The sequence below is a fragment of the Artemia franciscana genome, unplaced genomic scaffold (assembly GCF_032884065.1).
Source record: "Artemia franciscana unplaced genomic scaffold, ASM3288406v1 Scaffold_601, whole genome shotgun sequence".
NCBI lineage: Eukaryota > Metazoa > Arthropoda > Branchiopoda > Anostraca > Artemiidae > Artemia > Artemia franciscana.
In genome coordinates this window covers 336,039-353,724 of record NW_027066312.1, presented here as the reverse complement: position 1 = coordinate 353,724, position 17,686 = coordinate 336,039, and the positions used below count along the sequence as shown (strand labels likewise).

General features: G+C 34.9%; 1 protein-coding gene across 2 annotated transcripts in view; it reads right to left on the bottom strand.

Moving 5' to 3' along the window:
• LOC136043442 (probable E3 ubiquitin-protein ligase HERC4) overlaps nucleotides 1-17,479 on the bottom strand; it is a 96,664-nt gene extending 79,185 nt beyond the window's left edge. The window contains exons 1-2 of one of the 2 annotated variants that reach the window (XM_065728358.1): nucleotides 17,371-17,479; nucleotides 2,107-2,239 (exon numbers count right to left, since the gene is read on the bottom strand). In XM_065728358.1, coding sequence (XP_065584430.1) covers nucleotides 2,107-2,221 — 115 coding nt within the window. In that variant the 5' untranslated portion in view covers nucleotides 2,222-2,239; nucleotides 17,371-17,479. Of the gene's footprint in view, nucleotides 1-2,069; nucleotides 2,240-17,370 lie in introns of those variants that run through there. The other variant, XM_065728359.1, reaches the window with a different exon arrangement.
• Between the last annotated feature and the right edge of the window lie 207 nt (nucleotides 17,480-17,686).

Here is a 17,686-nt window from a genome sequence, read left to right as displayed (position 1 = left end):
CAATAAAACCTCCTTGCTATCCACACAGTCAACCTGCAATGACAAAAGGCTCTGAATAGTTCAATCACATATACAGCAACCGTCATCAGCCAATTTGTTATTTGTATGTAATGAAAGGTCGACAAAAATACCTAGAATATAGTAAAGCTACATCAGGAGCAATATGTCTTTAAGGGGCCATTCTACCGTATCTTGCTGGCAATTCAAATTAAGGCAGCACAAAAGGGATTCATGGCAATGATATCAAACAGTTCGTGGTAACGAACTGTACTAAGGAGCGACCCGGCTCAATAGTAACCAAAACTCTAAAAAATTAAATTTTGATATCAATAGCTACATCAAAATAATCACATTTTAATGATGATTTTAAATATATAAATTTAATCAAGTTTAGCCTTACCCATCAAAAGTTACGAGCCTGAGAAAATTTGCCTTATTTAAGAAAATAGGGGGAAACACCCCCTAAAAGTCGTAGAATCTTAACGAAAATGACACCATCAGATTCAGCGTGTTAGAGAACCCTACCGTAGAAGTTTCAAGCTCCCATCTACAAAAATGTGGAATTTTGTATTTTTTGCCAGAAGACAAATCACGGGCGCGTGTTTATTTGTTTGTTTTTTTGTTGTTTTTTTTTTACCAGGGGTCATCGTATCGACCAAGTGGTCCTAGAATGTCGCAAGAGGGCTCATTCTAAAGGAAATGAAAACTTCTAGTGCCCTTTTTAAGTGACCAAAAAAATGGAGGGCATCTAGGCCCCCTCCCACGCTCATTTTTTTCCCAAAGTCAACGGATCAAAATTTTGAGATAGCCATTTTGTTCAACATAGTCGAAAACCATAATAACTATATCTTTGGGGATGACTTACTCCCCCACAATCCCTGGGGGAGGGGCTGCAAGTTACAAACTTTCACCAGTGCTTACATATAGTAATGGTTATTGGGAAGTGTACAGACATTTTCAGGGGGATTTTATTTTGTTTGGGGGGTGGGGCTTAGGAGAGGGGGCTATGTTGGAGCATCTTTCCTTGGAGGAATCTGTCATGGGGGAAGAAAAATTCAATGAAAAGTGCGTAGGATTTTCTAGCATTACTACAAGAAAACAATGAAAAATAAACATGAAAACGTTTTTTCAAATGAAAGGAAGGAGTAGCATTTAAACTTAAAACGAACAGAGATTAATACGCATATGAGGGATTCTAAAAATACTTTAGCATAAAGAGCGAGGTATTTAGGAGGAGATATATTCCTCGCTCTTTATGCAAAAGTATTTTTAGTAATTTCAACTATTTATTCGACGGTCTTTCTGATTCAGGGGTCATTCTTAAAGAATTGGGACAAAACTTACGATTTAGTGTAAAAAGCGAGATATTAACGAGGGTACAAACCCCCTCGTATACATAATAAAAATATAAGATTATGAAAGTTTGTTACGTAAGTTAATTCTTAAGTTACGTATATTTTTTACTAATAAAAACGTTCGTTAAAAATTAAAAGTTCTAGTTGCCTTTTTAAGTAACCGAAAAATTGGAGGGCAACTAGGCCTCCTTCTCCACCCCTTATTTCTCAAAATCGTCCGATCAAAACCAAGAGAAAGCCATTTAGCCAAAAAAAGAATTAATATACAAATTTCATTTTGATAATTTATGTACGGAGAGCCAAAACCAAACATGCATTAATTCAAAAACGTTCAGAAATTACATAAAAAAAACTAATTTTTTTAGCTGAAAGTAAGGAACGACATTAAAACTTAAAACGAACAGAAATTACTCCGTATATGAAATGGGTTGTCCCCTCCGCAATCCCTCGCTCTTTACCCTAAAGTTTGACTCTTTGCCACAATTCTACTTTTTAAAACAATTAAAAACTTTAACGTAAAGAGCGAGGGATTGCGGAGGGGTCAACCCATTTCATATACGGAGTAATTTCTGTTCGTTTTAAGTTTTAATGTCGCTCCTTACTTTCAGCTAAAAAAAATTAGTTTTTTTTTATTTAATATGAAAAGATCTGACTAAGTTAGTGTTAGTTAAAAAGTAACATGTTATTATAACACTTGTAAGGGTGGAAAATTACCCCATTTCCCTCCTAAGTCCGGAGCTATGGTGCTTACCATCTTTTACTTGCCATACTTGATCAAACTTTAGTTCATGTGGCTGAAAAAGACGTTCATCTTCAATGCCACCAAGTCCCAGCTCACCATTCACCGTATTACCCCAACAGAGCATTGTAGTCAACAATCATGTCTGAAACAAAAGAAAAAGAGTGAAGGATTAAGATAGGGAAAAAAAGGCATCTGTCTTGAAAAATCTTTACTATTTCTTCCTCTATGTGCCACTAATATCTTACTTAATATTGAATGCTTCAATAACTTGAACATAAACTGAATTTAGTTTGAATACTGCAATTTGGATGATTTGAGTTCATTTGTATTTTAAAATTAGAGCAAATTGTAATTTTTCTTTTCTTTCTATCTTGCAGTAAATATATATATATATATATATATATATATATATATATATATATATATATATATATATATATATATATATATATATATATATATATATATATAATGGCGAACCTGAGCCCCAATGGTAGAAAATCGGTAATTTTACAAAAATATTAACTCTTTCACAATGCCTTACAGCCTAGATGAGTACTTTTTCTAAGAGCAAAGGCCCAACAATGAAACTTCGAAGATATAATTTATAAGTGGCGAAAGAGTAAAAGTACAATGATGATTCTTTGGGGAATTAAATAAAAAAAAACAAGTTTTTTAAATGAAAGTAAGGAGCGAAAATAGGGGTAAACGCCCCCTAAAAGTCACACGATCTTAACAAAATCGCCCCATCGGACTCAGCGTATCAGAGAACCTTATTGTAGAAGTTTCAAGCTCCTACCTGCAAAAATGTGGAATTTCGCATTTTTTGCCAGAGGACAAATCACAGATGTGTATTTATTTCTTTTTGTCATTTTTGTTGTTGTTTTTTCATAGATAACTTCGAAGACCTTTCCATGACGAAAGTAAAACAGTTCAAAACAGGGATGAAACCTTTTTATTGACAGTGAATAGATATAAGATTTAACTGGATATTCCGAACACAAATACAGTGTTCATCATCAGCAGTAAAACTACTGCTGATTACTGCAGTAAAACTTTTACTGCTGATAATGAACACTGTATATGTTTTCGAAATATCCAGTTAAATTTTATATATATTCACTGTCAATAAAAAGGTTTCATCCCTATTTTGAACTATTTTACTTTCGTTTTTTCCCCAGGGTGATCGTATCAACTCCGTGGTCCTAGAATGTCGCAAAAAGGCTTATTCTAACGGAAATTAAAAGTTCTAGTGCCCTTTTAAGCGACCAAAAAAATTGGAGAGTACCTAGGCCTCATCCCGCTCGTTTTCCCCCCAAATTCACCGGATCAAAATTCTGAGATAGCCATTTTATTCACCATAGTCGGAAAACTTAATAACTGTGTCTTTGGGGGCGACTTACGCCCCCGCAGTCCCCGTGGGAGGGGCTGCAAGTTACAAACTTTGACCTGTGTTTACATATAGTAATGGTTACTGGGAAGTGTACAGACATTCTCAGGGGGGATTTTTTTTGGTTTAGAGAGGGAAGAGTTGAGGGGGGGGGGGGGTATGTGGGGGGATTTTTCCATGGAGGAACTCCTCGTTGGGGACGAGACTTTCAATGAAGGGGGCGCAGGATTTTCAAGCATTATTTAAAAAACAATGAAAAAATAAATATGAAAATATTTTATACTAAAAGTGAGGAGCAGCATTAAAACATAAAACGAACAGAAATTATTACACATATGAGGGGTTTACCTCCTCGTAATACATCGCTATTTACAATAAAAGTATTTTTAGTAGTTTCAGCAATTTATTCTACGGCCTTTGTGATTCAGCGGTCATCTTAAGGAATTGGGACAAAATTTAAGCCATAGTGTAAAGAGCGAGGTATCGACGAGGGGGGGGGCTCATATACACAATAAAAGCATACGAATATAGAAGTTCGCAACGTAAGTCAATTCGTAAGTTACGTATATTTTTTTAACTTATGAAAACGTTCGCAAAAAATTAAAATTATAGTCGCCTTTTTAAGTAATCAAAAAATTGGAGGGCAACTAGGCCTCCTCCCTGGCTCCTTTTTCTCAAAATCTTCCGATTAAAAAAATGAGAAAGCCATTTTCCCAAAAAAAAATTAATATGCAAATTTCGTTTTAATAATTTATGTGCGGAGAGCCAAGATCAAAACATGCAATAATTCAAAAACGTCAAGAAATTAAACAGAAAAATCAATTTTTTTTAAATGAAAGTAAGGAGCGACATTAAAACTTAAAACGAACAGAAATTACTCCGTATATGAAAGGGGCTTTTCCTTCTCAACGCCTCGCTCTTAAGCTAAAGTTTGACTCTTTCCCTTAACTCTACGTTTTAAAACAGTAAAAAACTTTAGCGTAAAGAGCGGGGCGTTGAGAAGGAAAAGCCCCTTTCATATACGGAGTAATTTCTGTTCGTTTTAAGTTTTAATGTCGCTGCTTACTTTCATTTAAAAAACTTGTTTATAATTAATATAATTAAAACGAAATTTGTATATTTATTTTTTTGGCTAAATGGCTTTCTCATAATTTTAATCGAACGATTTTGAGAAAAAAAAGAGCGGGGAAGGAAGCCTAGTTGCCCTCCGAATTTCGGTTAATTAAAAAGGCAACTAGAACTTTTAATTTTTTACGAATCTTTTTATAAGTAAAAGATATACGTAACTTATAAATTAGCTTACGTAAAGAACTTTTGTATTCTCATGTTTTTATTACATATATGAGGGGGTTCGCCCCCTCAACAGTACCTCGCTCTTTACACTAAAGCTTAAATTTTGTCCCAATTCATTAAGAATGACCCCTGAATCACAAAAACCGCAGAATAAATAGTTGAAATTACTAAAAACACTTTAGCGTAAAGAGCGAGGTATTAGGAGGAGGTGAGCCCCTAATATGGGTAATAATTTCTGTTCGTTTTAAGTTTTAATGCTGTTGCTTACTTCCAGCTAAGAAAAAACTTTTTCATATTTATTTTTTCATTGTTTTTTTTAAGTAATGCTAGTAAATCCTGCGCTCCCTTCATGGAAATTTTCTTCCCCCATGACAAATTCCACGACGGAAAGTTTCCCCAGCATATCCCCCTCTTCTCAACCCCTGCCACCAACCAAAAAATCCTCCTGAAAACGCCTGTACACTTCCCAATAACCATTACTAAATGTAAGCATTGGTCAAAGTTTTGAACTTGTAACCCCTCCCACGGGGACTGTGGGGGAGTAAGTCGTCCCCAAAGACATAGTTATAAGGTTTTTTGACTACACTGATAAAATGGCTATCTCAGAATTTTGATCCACTGACTTTGAGAAAATATTTAGTGTGGGAGGAGGCCTAGGTGCCCTCTAATTTTTTGGTCACTTAAAAAAGGCAGTAGAACTTTTCATTTCTGTTAGAATGAGCCCTCTCGCAACGTTCTAGGACAATTGGGTCGATACGATCACCCCTGGAAAAAAAAATAAATAAACACGCATCCGTGACCTGCCTTCTAGCAAAAAATATAAAATTCCACATTTTTGTAGATAGAAGCTTGAAACTTCTACAGTAGGGTTCTCTGATACGCTGAATCTGATGATGTGATTTTCGTTAAGATTCTATGACTTTTAGGGGGTGTTTCCCCCTATTTTCTAAAATAACGCAAATTTTCTCAGGCTCGTAACTGTTGATGGGTAAGACTAAACTTGATGAAACTTATATATTTAAAATCAGCATTAAAATGTGATTCTTTTGATGTAGCTATTGGTACCAAAATTCCATTTTTTAGAGTTTTGGTTACTATTGAGCCGGGTCGCTCCTTTCTACAGTTCGTTACCACGAACTGTTTGAAACTTAGAATCATATTCTACATAAAAATCTGTCAAACTTATTCATTTACTCTAAATAACAATGAAGAAATGAGTTTTGTCAATACTTTTGTTATTAATAATAATATTCATAAGAATATACAAACATTGAAAATATTGGAAAACTCGATTTGCAAGTTAAATGCTGCAAGGAATCAAATTCAATATTTCACTACAATTTACAAATGAAAAACAGCTCCTGCAAAGCCAAACCTTGTGAAAGTTTTCTTTTTTTTATAAAGCAGAAAAACTTCAAAAATTGCACACATGATAAAAAAAAAACTTTCATGGAGCATCAAAGGGATTTTGACTTTTTTCTGATCAAAAGAAAACTTTTCACAAGCCTGGAAATGTGAATTTTATTTACCCTCATTTCTCAAACCATTCCCAGTTTTCCAAAAAAAAAAAGCACCTTCTATATCACTTTCCTTTAATTACATCAGTATTTTTCAGTGTTCTGTATTTTTAGAAAATACATAAGTATTTTTTCAGTATTTTATATATTATTAGTTTACACCCATACCATACTTTTGTAAAGGAAATCACATTATCCCTTAAGCAACTGTCATAAATAGAAACAAAATTGCCCTGGCTTGAAAATTTGATTAATTCTCATTTGGTCCTGTGTAAAATTTTAAGCAAGAAAAAAGAATAAAAAGTTGAAATCTGCCAGATTAGTTTTCTTATGAAATTTTAAGCCAGTAAAGTTTTTTTTTTTTTTTTTTTTTTTTGTTACAGGATTTTTTTTCCAAGTAGCCTAGTACCTCAAATTTCTCATGGTTGAAAAGTCATTAATACACAATTATTAATTTAGATATTAGAAATATTCCTGGGAAATTAATTTATTAATGATAGAGACTGTCAGATATAGTTTTACAAATTCTGGTCATTTACATCTACTCCTATTTCTTGGGACACAATTAATCATGTGAAACAACACAGTATCCCAAAGGAAACTAGATTTCTCAGGGACCTAAATTTTGCAAATGGTTCAAGTATCTTTAAGAGTATTTTGATAAATGAATATTTTGAGAGTCTAGAAGGATAGCACTAAAACTGAGAAAGTTCTCAATGTTTACAAGAAAAATAGTCTAAGGGTAGATTCGGGTACTTTTTTGAGCAATTGTATATTATGATCCACACATCAGAAGAGACTTCATAAACACCTATATTTCATCCACATATTATTTTGGTCTCATCACATTGAATGGATGATTGTAGAAACATAAAGATTACTTTTATTACAAATTCTAACATAAATTGGCATTTTAAAGTGCCAAAATTAACTAGAGGGCATCTAGCCATGCTTTCAAAACCCTTTGTATACCAAGCACGTTTGAAGCCCATAAGTTATTTGAATAGAATTTCATATAAGCTACTCATTTTAACAAAAATAATGTTTAAAAAAAATCAAACATGGCATCTTATAGTTATTCATAACAAACCTTATTATTAGATTTGTATCAGCTTATTGCTATTCACAACAAAAATTGCGCTCTTCTTATTGCCTCCAAATCATTGTATCATAGGACAGAAATCAGATAAGAAACAAAGATACCATCTCCATTTAGTATTGTTTCAAAATACATAGTAAATTTCTAGCCTTGCATTCAATAAACGAAAAACAAAATAAGGAACACAAGATAAAGAATCTAACGGCAGCCTAGGTCTACAACTTTTAACTGTTTAGAATATTTACTTCAAAACTAAACAGCCACTACAGCTTGGAAAGTCTTTGGTGGGAAAATATTCTATCAGGGTAGTTGATTTGGGACCAGTTTTATTTTGTAAATTAATACATGATTTGCCATAAGTAATCCAACATCTCACACCTCCTAAAAAAATACAAAGAGATGCACCTAAATGTGTTCCTTAATTGAAATACTTATCTTATGAGCAGAGGCTAAGGTGTTTTAACCTACCATCTCTCCAATTCAGGATTGATTAGACTTAGTTTCTGTTAATTCTTTCTACTGCTAATAATAAGCAGTTCCTTAAAAAAGGAAGATTTTGATATGCATCCAAGACACTATAAAACTTAAATGTAAAATATTTAAACATAAAACTAAAAATGAACAGAAATTATTACGTGTATGAGGAGGTTCAACCCCTTGTAGAGCAATACCTTGCTCTTTATCCTAAAGTTTTTTAGTACTTTCAAAAGAGCTATCTATTCTAATTAAATGGCCTTTGTGATTAAGGGGTCATGTTAAAGAATTGGAACAAAATTCAAACTTTAGCATTAAGAGCAAAGTATTGACTAGGGGACAAACCCCCTCATATACGTAATGATTTCTGTTCATTTTAAATATTAATGCTGCTCCTTACTTTCAGTTGAAAAAACTTTTTTTTTAATTATAAAAGATTGACCAAGGCCACAGTAATCTGTATATATAATGAGTTAAGTAACCATTCAGTGACTAGAGAGACAGAAGATGGAGTGGTATACCAAAACAATAGGTAGTTTATACACCCCAGATATAGCATTAATGGGTGCATCTACCAGTCAAACTACATGTCATCATTGACAAATGTGGGGGTGCCAGAAGTATGTGAACCTTCTGGAGAGTTGCCAGAAAAAGCTTACCCATCCAGCAATACCAATCGAAATTGTAGCCTGGTGGGAGAACCTTTTGAGACATCAACCAATAGATCAGGAGATTCAGAACATACCATTTTATTCCAAAGCCAAAACAACAGTGTTCCCACCACATAAATCCATAAAAACAACTAGATCAGGGAAGAGCTTACAGTTACCAACTAGATTAAATCTATAGCCTGGACCATCCCTTCTGATTATTTGAAGAACAAGAAGGTCAAAAGAAGAAAGATGTAGAGTTCTCTAGTTAAAATGTTTACTATATGTTCTTTATTTATTATGTTGCTTGCATTATATTGATTTTGCAGGTGCTTGGGTCACAATAGATGCTTAATGCTTGGTGATCTTTACTTGTTTAATACTTGGAAGAATATTCTACAGGGCTAAGATGTCAATTCATCTTTTTCGAAAGTGTTATATAACGATTTTTGAATTACTACATCAGTAGACTTTCCACAATAGAGAGGGGTGAGCATATTAAAGAATACTCCTTTTCTTTCTACCAAATAAGAACATTTTTCAAAAAGAAATGTCAGATGGATCGATTACTTTATTTTGCTGAATTTCATTCCAAGATGTGTTTAAATATGTTACTAATTTATTTTTTTTATTGACCTCCTTCAGTTTAGCCATTATTCAAACAAGGCAGAATTAATTAGAATTGTACCAGAAGAGTTTTAAGAAAGGTTTGGCAGGTTCTTTTGTAAAACAGTCCAAGAAATCCAGGGGCATAATTGGTTATGGGGCAGGGGGCAACTACTACTACTACTAATAATAATAACTCACAGCAGCACTAAGCCGCCTGAGGCGAACACAGCTATGTACGCTCCTCCTCCAACCCAATCTATTCAAGGCATCCCAGGAAGTTCCCATTTCCTTTAAGTCTTTATTTATGATATCCTCCTAAACCAGACAAGGACGACCTGCTTTCCGTGTAACCCCAGACAGTTGGCCAAAAAGGACAATCTTAGGCAATCTGTCATCCCTCATCTGCATAACGTGGCCTAGCCATCTCAACCTTTCTTTCATTATAGCCCTAGAAAGCGGGATTGAACCACAGTTTTTGTACAACCTACTGTTTGAAATACGATCAGTCAGCCGGGTACCCAGAACGGTCTGTAGGCAATTTCTCTGGAAAACATCTAGTAAATTTTCATCTGCTTTTTAGAGCGCCCGTGCTTCAGAGCCATATTTGACCACTGTCATCACTGTAGGTTCCAATATTCTAATCTTGGTTTGCAGACTAATCTTTTTATTCTTCCAAACTTTTTTTACTGTGAAAAATACCCTGAACCTTAGCTATTCCACTTTTAACATCTTCCCTGCTCCCACCGTCTTTACTAATAATACTACCAAGGTAGGTGAAGCTGCCAACCTGATCAATCTTTTCGTTACCCAACATCACCTTTTCGTTACCCAACATCACCTTTTCATCTTCACTTATTCCTAGCATTAGTGACTTAGTCTTCCTAACATTAATTTTCAAGCCTATTCTAGCACCCTGAACTTGAAAAACCTCTAAAAATTCATTAATTTTGCTCACACAAGTCCAGGAGAGTTTTTCCTCCCCATTTGATTCCATGGTCTCAAATTGCCTTTCCAGTGCTCCTTAAGATGAAGTCCATCAAAATGATCCATATATAGGGGGATAGAACACAACACTGCTTTAGTACAAAACCAGTTGCTAACCTCATTTCCCACCTTAACTGCAGCAGTATTAATCTCGTACATAGCACAAATCACTTTAATGTATTTTTATGCTATACCATATTAGGATAAGACGTTTGCTAATGCTCTTCTATCAACAGAATCGAAAGCTTGCTCATAATTGATAAAACTGAGGACCAAAGGTGTTTGACAACAAAGGACTTCTCAATTATTAACTTTAGAATGAAAACTTGGTCGACACATCCTCTACCTTTTCTAAAACTGCACTGTTCTTCCCTTAAAACTTTGTCTACAGCATCTCTCAGTCTAAAAAGTATTATATTACTAAGTAATTTACTACCTACAGAGACCAAACTAATGCCGCAATAATTACGACACTCACTCTTTTCAACTTTCTTATGCAGTGGTTTAATTAAGGTTTTCCTAAAATCATTAGGTACTTCCTCTTTTTTCAAAAATCATATTCATAATCTTCAGTAGCTTATTCATAACCTCAGAGCCACCATATTTAAGAAACTCATTATCACACTATCAGCACCTGGAGCCTTATTATTTTTTAATCCTTTTAGTACTGTTGCTAATTCTTCCTCACAAAACAAATCTTCCTTCATATCCAAGGTATTTCACAAAGTTTTTCATTTTCATCTATATCTTTTCCTGCAACTGTATCTTGACATAACACATTCTCAAAATGTTCTGCCCATCTTTCTTTAACTTTTTCCTTTTCACTAATATTCCTAGTTGCAGTCTTAGCACTCTTCCCTAAAACACCATCAGCAACTTCGCAAATTGTTTTTCTAAAATTATTCCATCCATCTTCCACATTGTCAAATTTCAAACTCTCAAGTTTAGTATTCAACTGTTCCTGGAAGGTTTTTCTCAAATTTTCATCCTGGAGTCTACCAACATCATAACTTTCTGAAAGGTAGTTACCCTTCTGAAATTTCAGCTTTAAATTAACCTTAGACACTACTAGATGGTGATCTTTACTTTTAACAGCAAAAACAGTACTCCTATACACCCTAGTATCTTGTATTGATCCTGCTAGTCTTTGGTTTACAATAACATAATCAATAAGATTTGCTGTCGTACAACCACGTGAATACCATGTCAACTTACAGGCCATTTTGTGACCAAACACTGTATTGGTTATAACTAGGTTATTATATCTACAAAACTGCAAAAATCTATAGTCATTACTGTTTTCTTTTCCTACACCAAATTTACCTAGAATAGGATACCATCTATCCCTATTTCTCTGTCAGTTGGTTCAACACGGGGCATATACTACTATAACTGATATACTGAACTTCTTAGTCAAAAAATGAGCAAAAAGTATTCTATTATTAATACCTTCCCAGCCTAAACAAGACTTAGCAGCTTCCTTATTCATCATGAGCCCTACTCCCTGTCTATGTACCCCATCCTTCCTGCCTGAGTAAACAAATTCTATGTCACCTAATTTCATGCTTCCTATCCCTGGGATATGAGTTTCTGAAACTCCTAAGAAATCCAGTTCAAACCATCTGAATTTGTTAGTCAAAATGTCAATGTGATAGTCATTTTTTAACATCATAACATTCCAATTTTCGTTATTTTTAAATCTTTGAAATTATTTTGGCCTCAGGAAAAGCAATGATCCCAGATACCAGTGCAGGACAGGGATCAACATATCTTCTCAAGTCTACACTGAAGTGCTTAAGCCGGCTTAGGACCAGACAGCAAGAAGTCTCTGGGACATCCAGTAAGTTGGAGGCTTTGTGCAATCCTGGGCCCATCTTGTTCACAGCATGGTTTTCAACACTTGGTGATGCTCTTTTACCAACAACAGTTGAAATCCTGCACAGACAGTCCCAAGCCTCTTACCTCTGACTCATTATATATTCCAACAAATATTATGCTGCTATGGGGAGGCAACCCATAGTAGATAAAGTAGCTAGGAAGAGGTTTTTCAACCCAAGAATGCCCATCAAAACAAACAAAGCCCAGAAAAATATCCAATAATTAGAATCCTGTGCGAGTGCTTTGTTGTTTACTAGGCTATAATTTCCTCAAGGGGTGACACTCCTCAAGTGGGAAAAGTTGACTGCAAGTTTCCAGGTCTTGCAGGTACCTGGAAAGGGTCAAGGCAGCCCTTTACAGAGGCCGTTGTCCATAGACCTGGATCTTATGCCCTGCTGCAGTTGTCCTCCTATAGAGGATCCTCCCACAATGGTGTTCTGCATCACCATACAATTTAAACCATTACTGCAAGAAGGTTTGTAACTCATGGGATGTGTGGACATGCCAGTGGGCCCTGTTGAGTGTAGCCTACACTTGAGGGGCCTTCTTCCTCCTCCACCTGTATTTATGGCCCCAGAAGAGGGTGCCTTAGTTTCTATGATGGACCCCTATGGACAAGGTCCTTCTTGGTATGTGCCTCCTATGGAGGTACTCTACATATCTGTAGGGCATTCCCCTATCTGTTGTCCCCTACGAAAACCTAGCATGACTATCTAACAATTAACTAACTAATGCAACTAATAAATAGTTGTAGTAAATTTTTGCAACTTTACTTTTAATTTAGACTGTAAAGTAAAGGATACAGATAACACATACAGACATACAGGGGAACAACTGCCCTTCCCAGACCTTGGTTTGCCCCCCCAGCTGATACTTAGTTTCTTTTAAAATCCTGTCAAATTTGTACAGTACTACAGTACTACAAAATTACAGTACTACGAAGTACCTTTATATCAATTTTATAATACTACCCAGTACCTTTATGGTACCAAATGGCTTATTTTTTAGTTTCTACTGCCATTTCACTTGATTTGGGAAAATTAGCTTCAACTTTGCCCCTTCCTTCAGGATTTTGATGAAACTACTCCACTGATATTTGAATCATAGAACATATTGCCTGGGTGTGTTGTTTTGATAAATAATATTAAGGCTTTGGTTTGAACCTCTTTTTAAAGGCAGTATATAGAACCATAGCTAATACTTATGGTTTTTAGTAGGGTATACTTTAATTATTGTAAGCATATTGCAGATAAACAAATTGGTTTGCTTATTGTAACAGAGTCAATGAAGCCATGGCTAACAAGATGGCTAGTCTCTGTGATAGGTAAAACTGGCATTGCTTTTGGTAAATTTATGACAGTTCATATAATTGACTTACCAATGAAGTGAAAATACCACTCAATGCCTTTTTTATGCTCTTTATGAATATAATATATGAATGCTTAATCCTAACAAATCAGTTGGCCCTGATGAAGTTCACCCACGAGTATTGAAAGAAGCTCATGTGGAAATAGCCCTTCCCCTTACAAACATGTTTCAAAAGTCTCTTGATACTAAGAAAATTCCTTAAGACTGGCAGAATGCTAGCATTACACCTCTACACAAAAGGGGGTAGCTGTAACAGCATTTCCAATTATTGACCCATTAGTCTTACATCTGTAGTTGGTAAAATCTTAGAAGGAATTGTGAATACTCACATTGTCAAACACCTGACCACCAATGAGCTGCTCAGTGATTGTCAGCATGGCCTCAGACATGGATGGTTGGTTGAGACTGATTTGATTGATGTGTATGATTATGTTACTGAGCATCTAGATCAAGTAATCCCTGTTGACTTGGTTCTATTGGTTTTTGCAAAAGCCTTTGATAAAGTATGTCACTGTCAACTAGGGACCAACTTATTTGTGATTGAAATACATAATGAAATTGTAGAGTGGGTGCTTTGGTTTCTTTCTAGGAGAAAGCAAAAGGTTAAAATATTTGGAAAAAATGGAGAGGTATTCTTTTCAGAAGAAGTGGAAGTATTAAGTGGAGTACCCCAGGGACCCATCTTGGGACCAACTTTATTCAAAATTTATATTAATGATGCACCAACCACAGTCAAAAATTAAATAAGTCTTTATGCTGATGACCCCAAACTCATTAGACCTGTCAATAAACCTAATAAGAGAGCCTCTATGTAGAATGACCTATGGGTACTTTCCCAGTGGGTGACTTTGTGGAGGCTTGAATTTAATGTAAATAAATGTTGAACAATCCACTTTGGAAAGAAAAATGAGAAATGCCCTTATCATATGCTAGGGTAGGATGGAATGAAACAGACTATTATCTCATCTGAAGTGGAGAGAGACTTGGGGGTCATAGTCAATAAAGAATTAAGATTCACTATGCACACACAGACAGCTATAGCCAAAGTACTCCAAACCCTTGGCAATAAAAAGAACAATCACTAGTAGGTCACCTATGGTGACGACTAAATTATATAAGGCATTGGTCAGGCCTAATTTGGAGTTTGGCATGTGTGTTGCTAGCCCCCTCAACAAAGGTGACCAGCAGAAGTTAGAAGCAACTCAGAGACAGGCTACAAAAGCAATTGAAGGATGCAAATACTTAAACTACTCATCCTGTCTGAAGAAGCTGAAACTCCCCACTCTTGTCTACAGACATAAAAGGTGTGATATTATTATGATGCAAAAGCTCCTGAATTCTAACTCTCTATTAAATAGGCCATTTCAACTTGACTGATCTGCCAGAACTAGGGGGCATAGTTGGAAAACTATATCAAAAGAAAGCTGCCACTAGACTACACAATAACTTCTTCACTAACAGAATAGTGAGTTCATGGAATTTGCTCACCAAAGAAGCAGTCACTACCCCCAGTACTGCTGCCTTCAAAAGAGCCATTGATGGAGAATGGTCATCAAAGCTATGGTGAACTGAGTGGGATGCCATTGAGATGTCCAACCATCATCATCACTAACCAGCAATTCTACAGGATTTAATCCTTATTTCACTGGACAATGCAATTTAAGGTAATAATTGCTTCTTTCACAAGTTTCAATTTAAGCACTTTTTGACTTAACCTTACCTAACTTTATTATAATAGTTTATAAATCAGCACTGAGAAAACGTAGTATTATCTTGTCAAAACAACTGATAACTCATACTTCAACTGAAAATTTGTCATTTATAGCCTTTAGACTAAAAAAGTTTAAGTTCAAAAATTTGCAGTAGAAGCAATTATTATAATTATAAAGAACATAAAAATGACATCCAGTGGTGTTTTCATTTTTATAGTAAGCCAATTATATAACAATGATTCAATTTCACTTGTCAGAGATTATATCTAGGCTATCATCCTTCCTGGTGGAAAAATAAGGTAGATACAAATAGATTAAGGGTAATTCAAGTAGTCCATCAGTTCTGAGAGCCATTTAAAGGCAATTGGAGACAAATAATGATTCAAATACTTATGAGAAACCATGTCCACAGGACTTGCAGGCAAGTGGACAACTTAGATTGTTCAAGGGGAATGTCTGTTTCCGGTAAAACTGGTGCAAACACTATTACTGGCTTTCATATAAAGTGAATATACCACTCGATGCCTTTTTTAATGTGGTTTACAAATATAATAATTGCTTCTACTGCAAAAATTCAGATTTAAGCACTTTTTGACCTCTTAAAAATGACCTTGGCCTATACATGGGGTCATTACAAATCTGTAATAGTTTAGAAACAAACTTGGACTATATATTTGCACATCAGGAGGGTGGGGGTAAAGCAAAGCATATATTAAATATGTAAACTAACCATTGCTGTATTTTTTTAATGTGTTTGTGCTGTTGCACTGGTGATTTCTCTTCTCATTAAAATTCAATGTACACAAACACATTAAAAAAAAAACAGCAATGGTTAGTTTACATATGTAATATATGCTATGCTTTACCCCCACCCCCCTGATGTGTAAATATATAGCCCAAATTTGTTTCTAAACTATTACAGATTTGTAATGACCCCATATATAGGTCATTTTTAAGAGGTCAAAAAGTGCTTAAATGTGAATTTGTGGTAGAAGCAATTATTATATCTGTAAAGAGCATAAAAAAGGCATCAAGTGGTATATTCACTTTACATGAAAGCCAGTAATAATGTTTGCACCAGTTTTACCCTGTTTCCTAAGGGAGCAACATGAATTGGTTTGGTAAAATTCTAGTTAATTGACTTCTTGCTATCTTGGAAAGGGTTTAGGTTAAGAAAATGGAAGTTTCAGGGATGGGTCTACAGGCTAAAGTATGTCCCAGGAAGGTATTTTAAAGTGCCCACCTCCACTCCTTCTCCCTCTAGAGGGCTCTGAAATTTGCCTACATGACAGGTCTATACCTATTGAAATTTTGACAAAACAACATTTTAACTTAAATTTCAGTTACTAGTTGCTTTTGCTCTGCCTTTAGTTCTGAGAATGCAATTTCTGTTATTTGAGTATAATTTTAGCCATATCAATGCTTTTTTTCAAAATTTAGGAAATGTATTTGCATGTCTTTAAAACCTTATAAAATGGAATTGAGCAAAGTTATGAAGCTGAAAACAATTTTTTTGTACTTCAATTAAGCAGACTATCTAATTTGCAAGGTTTCACTTTTATAACAAGCATATTTTTAAAGGTCACCAAAGGTCAGAGCCCTCTAGAGGGAGGAGTGGAGGTAGTTGCTTCAAAATATCCTTCCCGGGACATACTTTAGTCTGTAGATTCACCCCTGAAAGTTTCATTTTCCTAAACCCTTTCTGAGATAGCAAGAAGTCAATTAACTAAAATTTTACCATTGGTTTTCTTGCACATTGTGAAGTATTTATTGGTTTCTGTAATGGGATAGGCCAGTAGAGTTTATAATTTATGGTGCTAATCAATACTCAATGACCAATTCTCATTTATTGTCCTTTCAGTTCACTGCAAATTAGATTTTGTTGTTGTAACAGTTATTTTGTAATATGAAAGGCATATGAGATTATAATATCTCGGCCTATGGCTTTCTTGCCATAGAATCCAAAGTCTTATCTTTATTTTGTTTTTTTCTATTTTGCAAAGGTATAGGCTATTGGACTTACCCACTTATGGTTTTGATGATGTATTTTTCAAGATTTTAGTGATAACTCAAACATATGGCTTACTCTGTTTTTCTAAAAACAGAAGAATATATTGGGAATCTATTTATAAATTCCTCTATTTCTGAGGAAAATTGGGGGATTTCTACCCTAGCCAGCCTAACATAGGCTACCCCTGAATCCAACTTTATATTAGATTTTATAATATATCCGTCTGAAATAAGGTTTGAAAGTACTATCTGGTTTCAAAAATTAAGTAGAAAGTGCAATAAGACTTACATTCTCAACTTTGTACACTATTAGACCTATAGTAGTCTTTTTCAAAGGATTCCTGTAATTCCAAAAGTTAGCTCTGACACTCGCGCATGCGGAATAGCACACATGAACAAATAGATGGCATTTCGCGAAGTACGATGGACTTCATGAAATTCGAGTTAATAAACCTTCCAATGAGTTCCAATTTCTAATTGGAAATTTTTATCCAAGGGTTTATTTGACAAAAGTAAAGAGTGACAATAAAACTTAAGCTAAAAGAAATTATATAGTGTCGGCTCCCAATTTTCTACCCTCTGCTCTTAATGCTAAATTTAAGTTT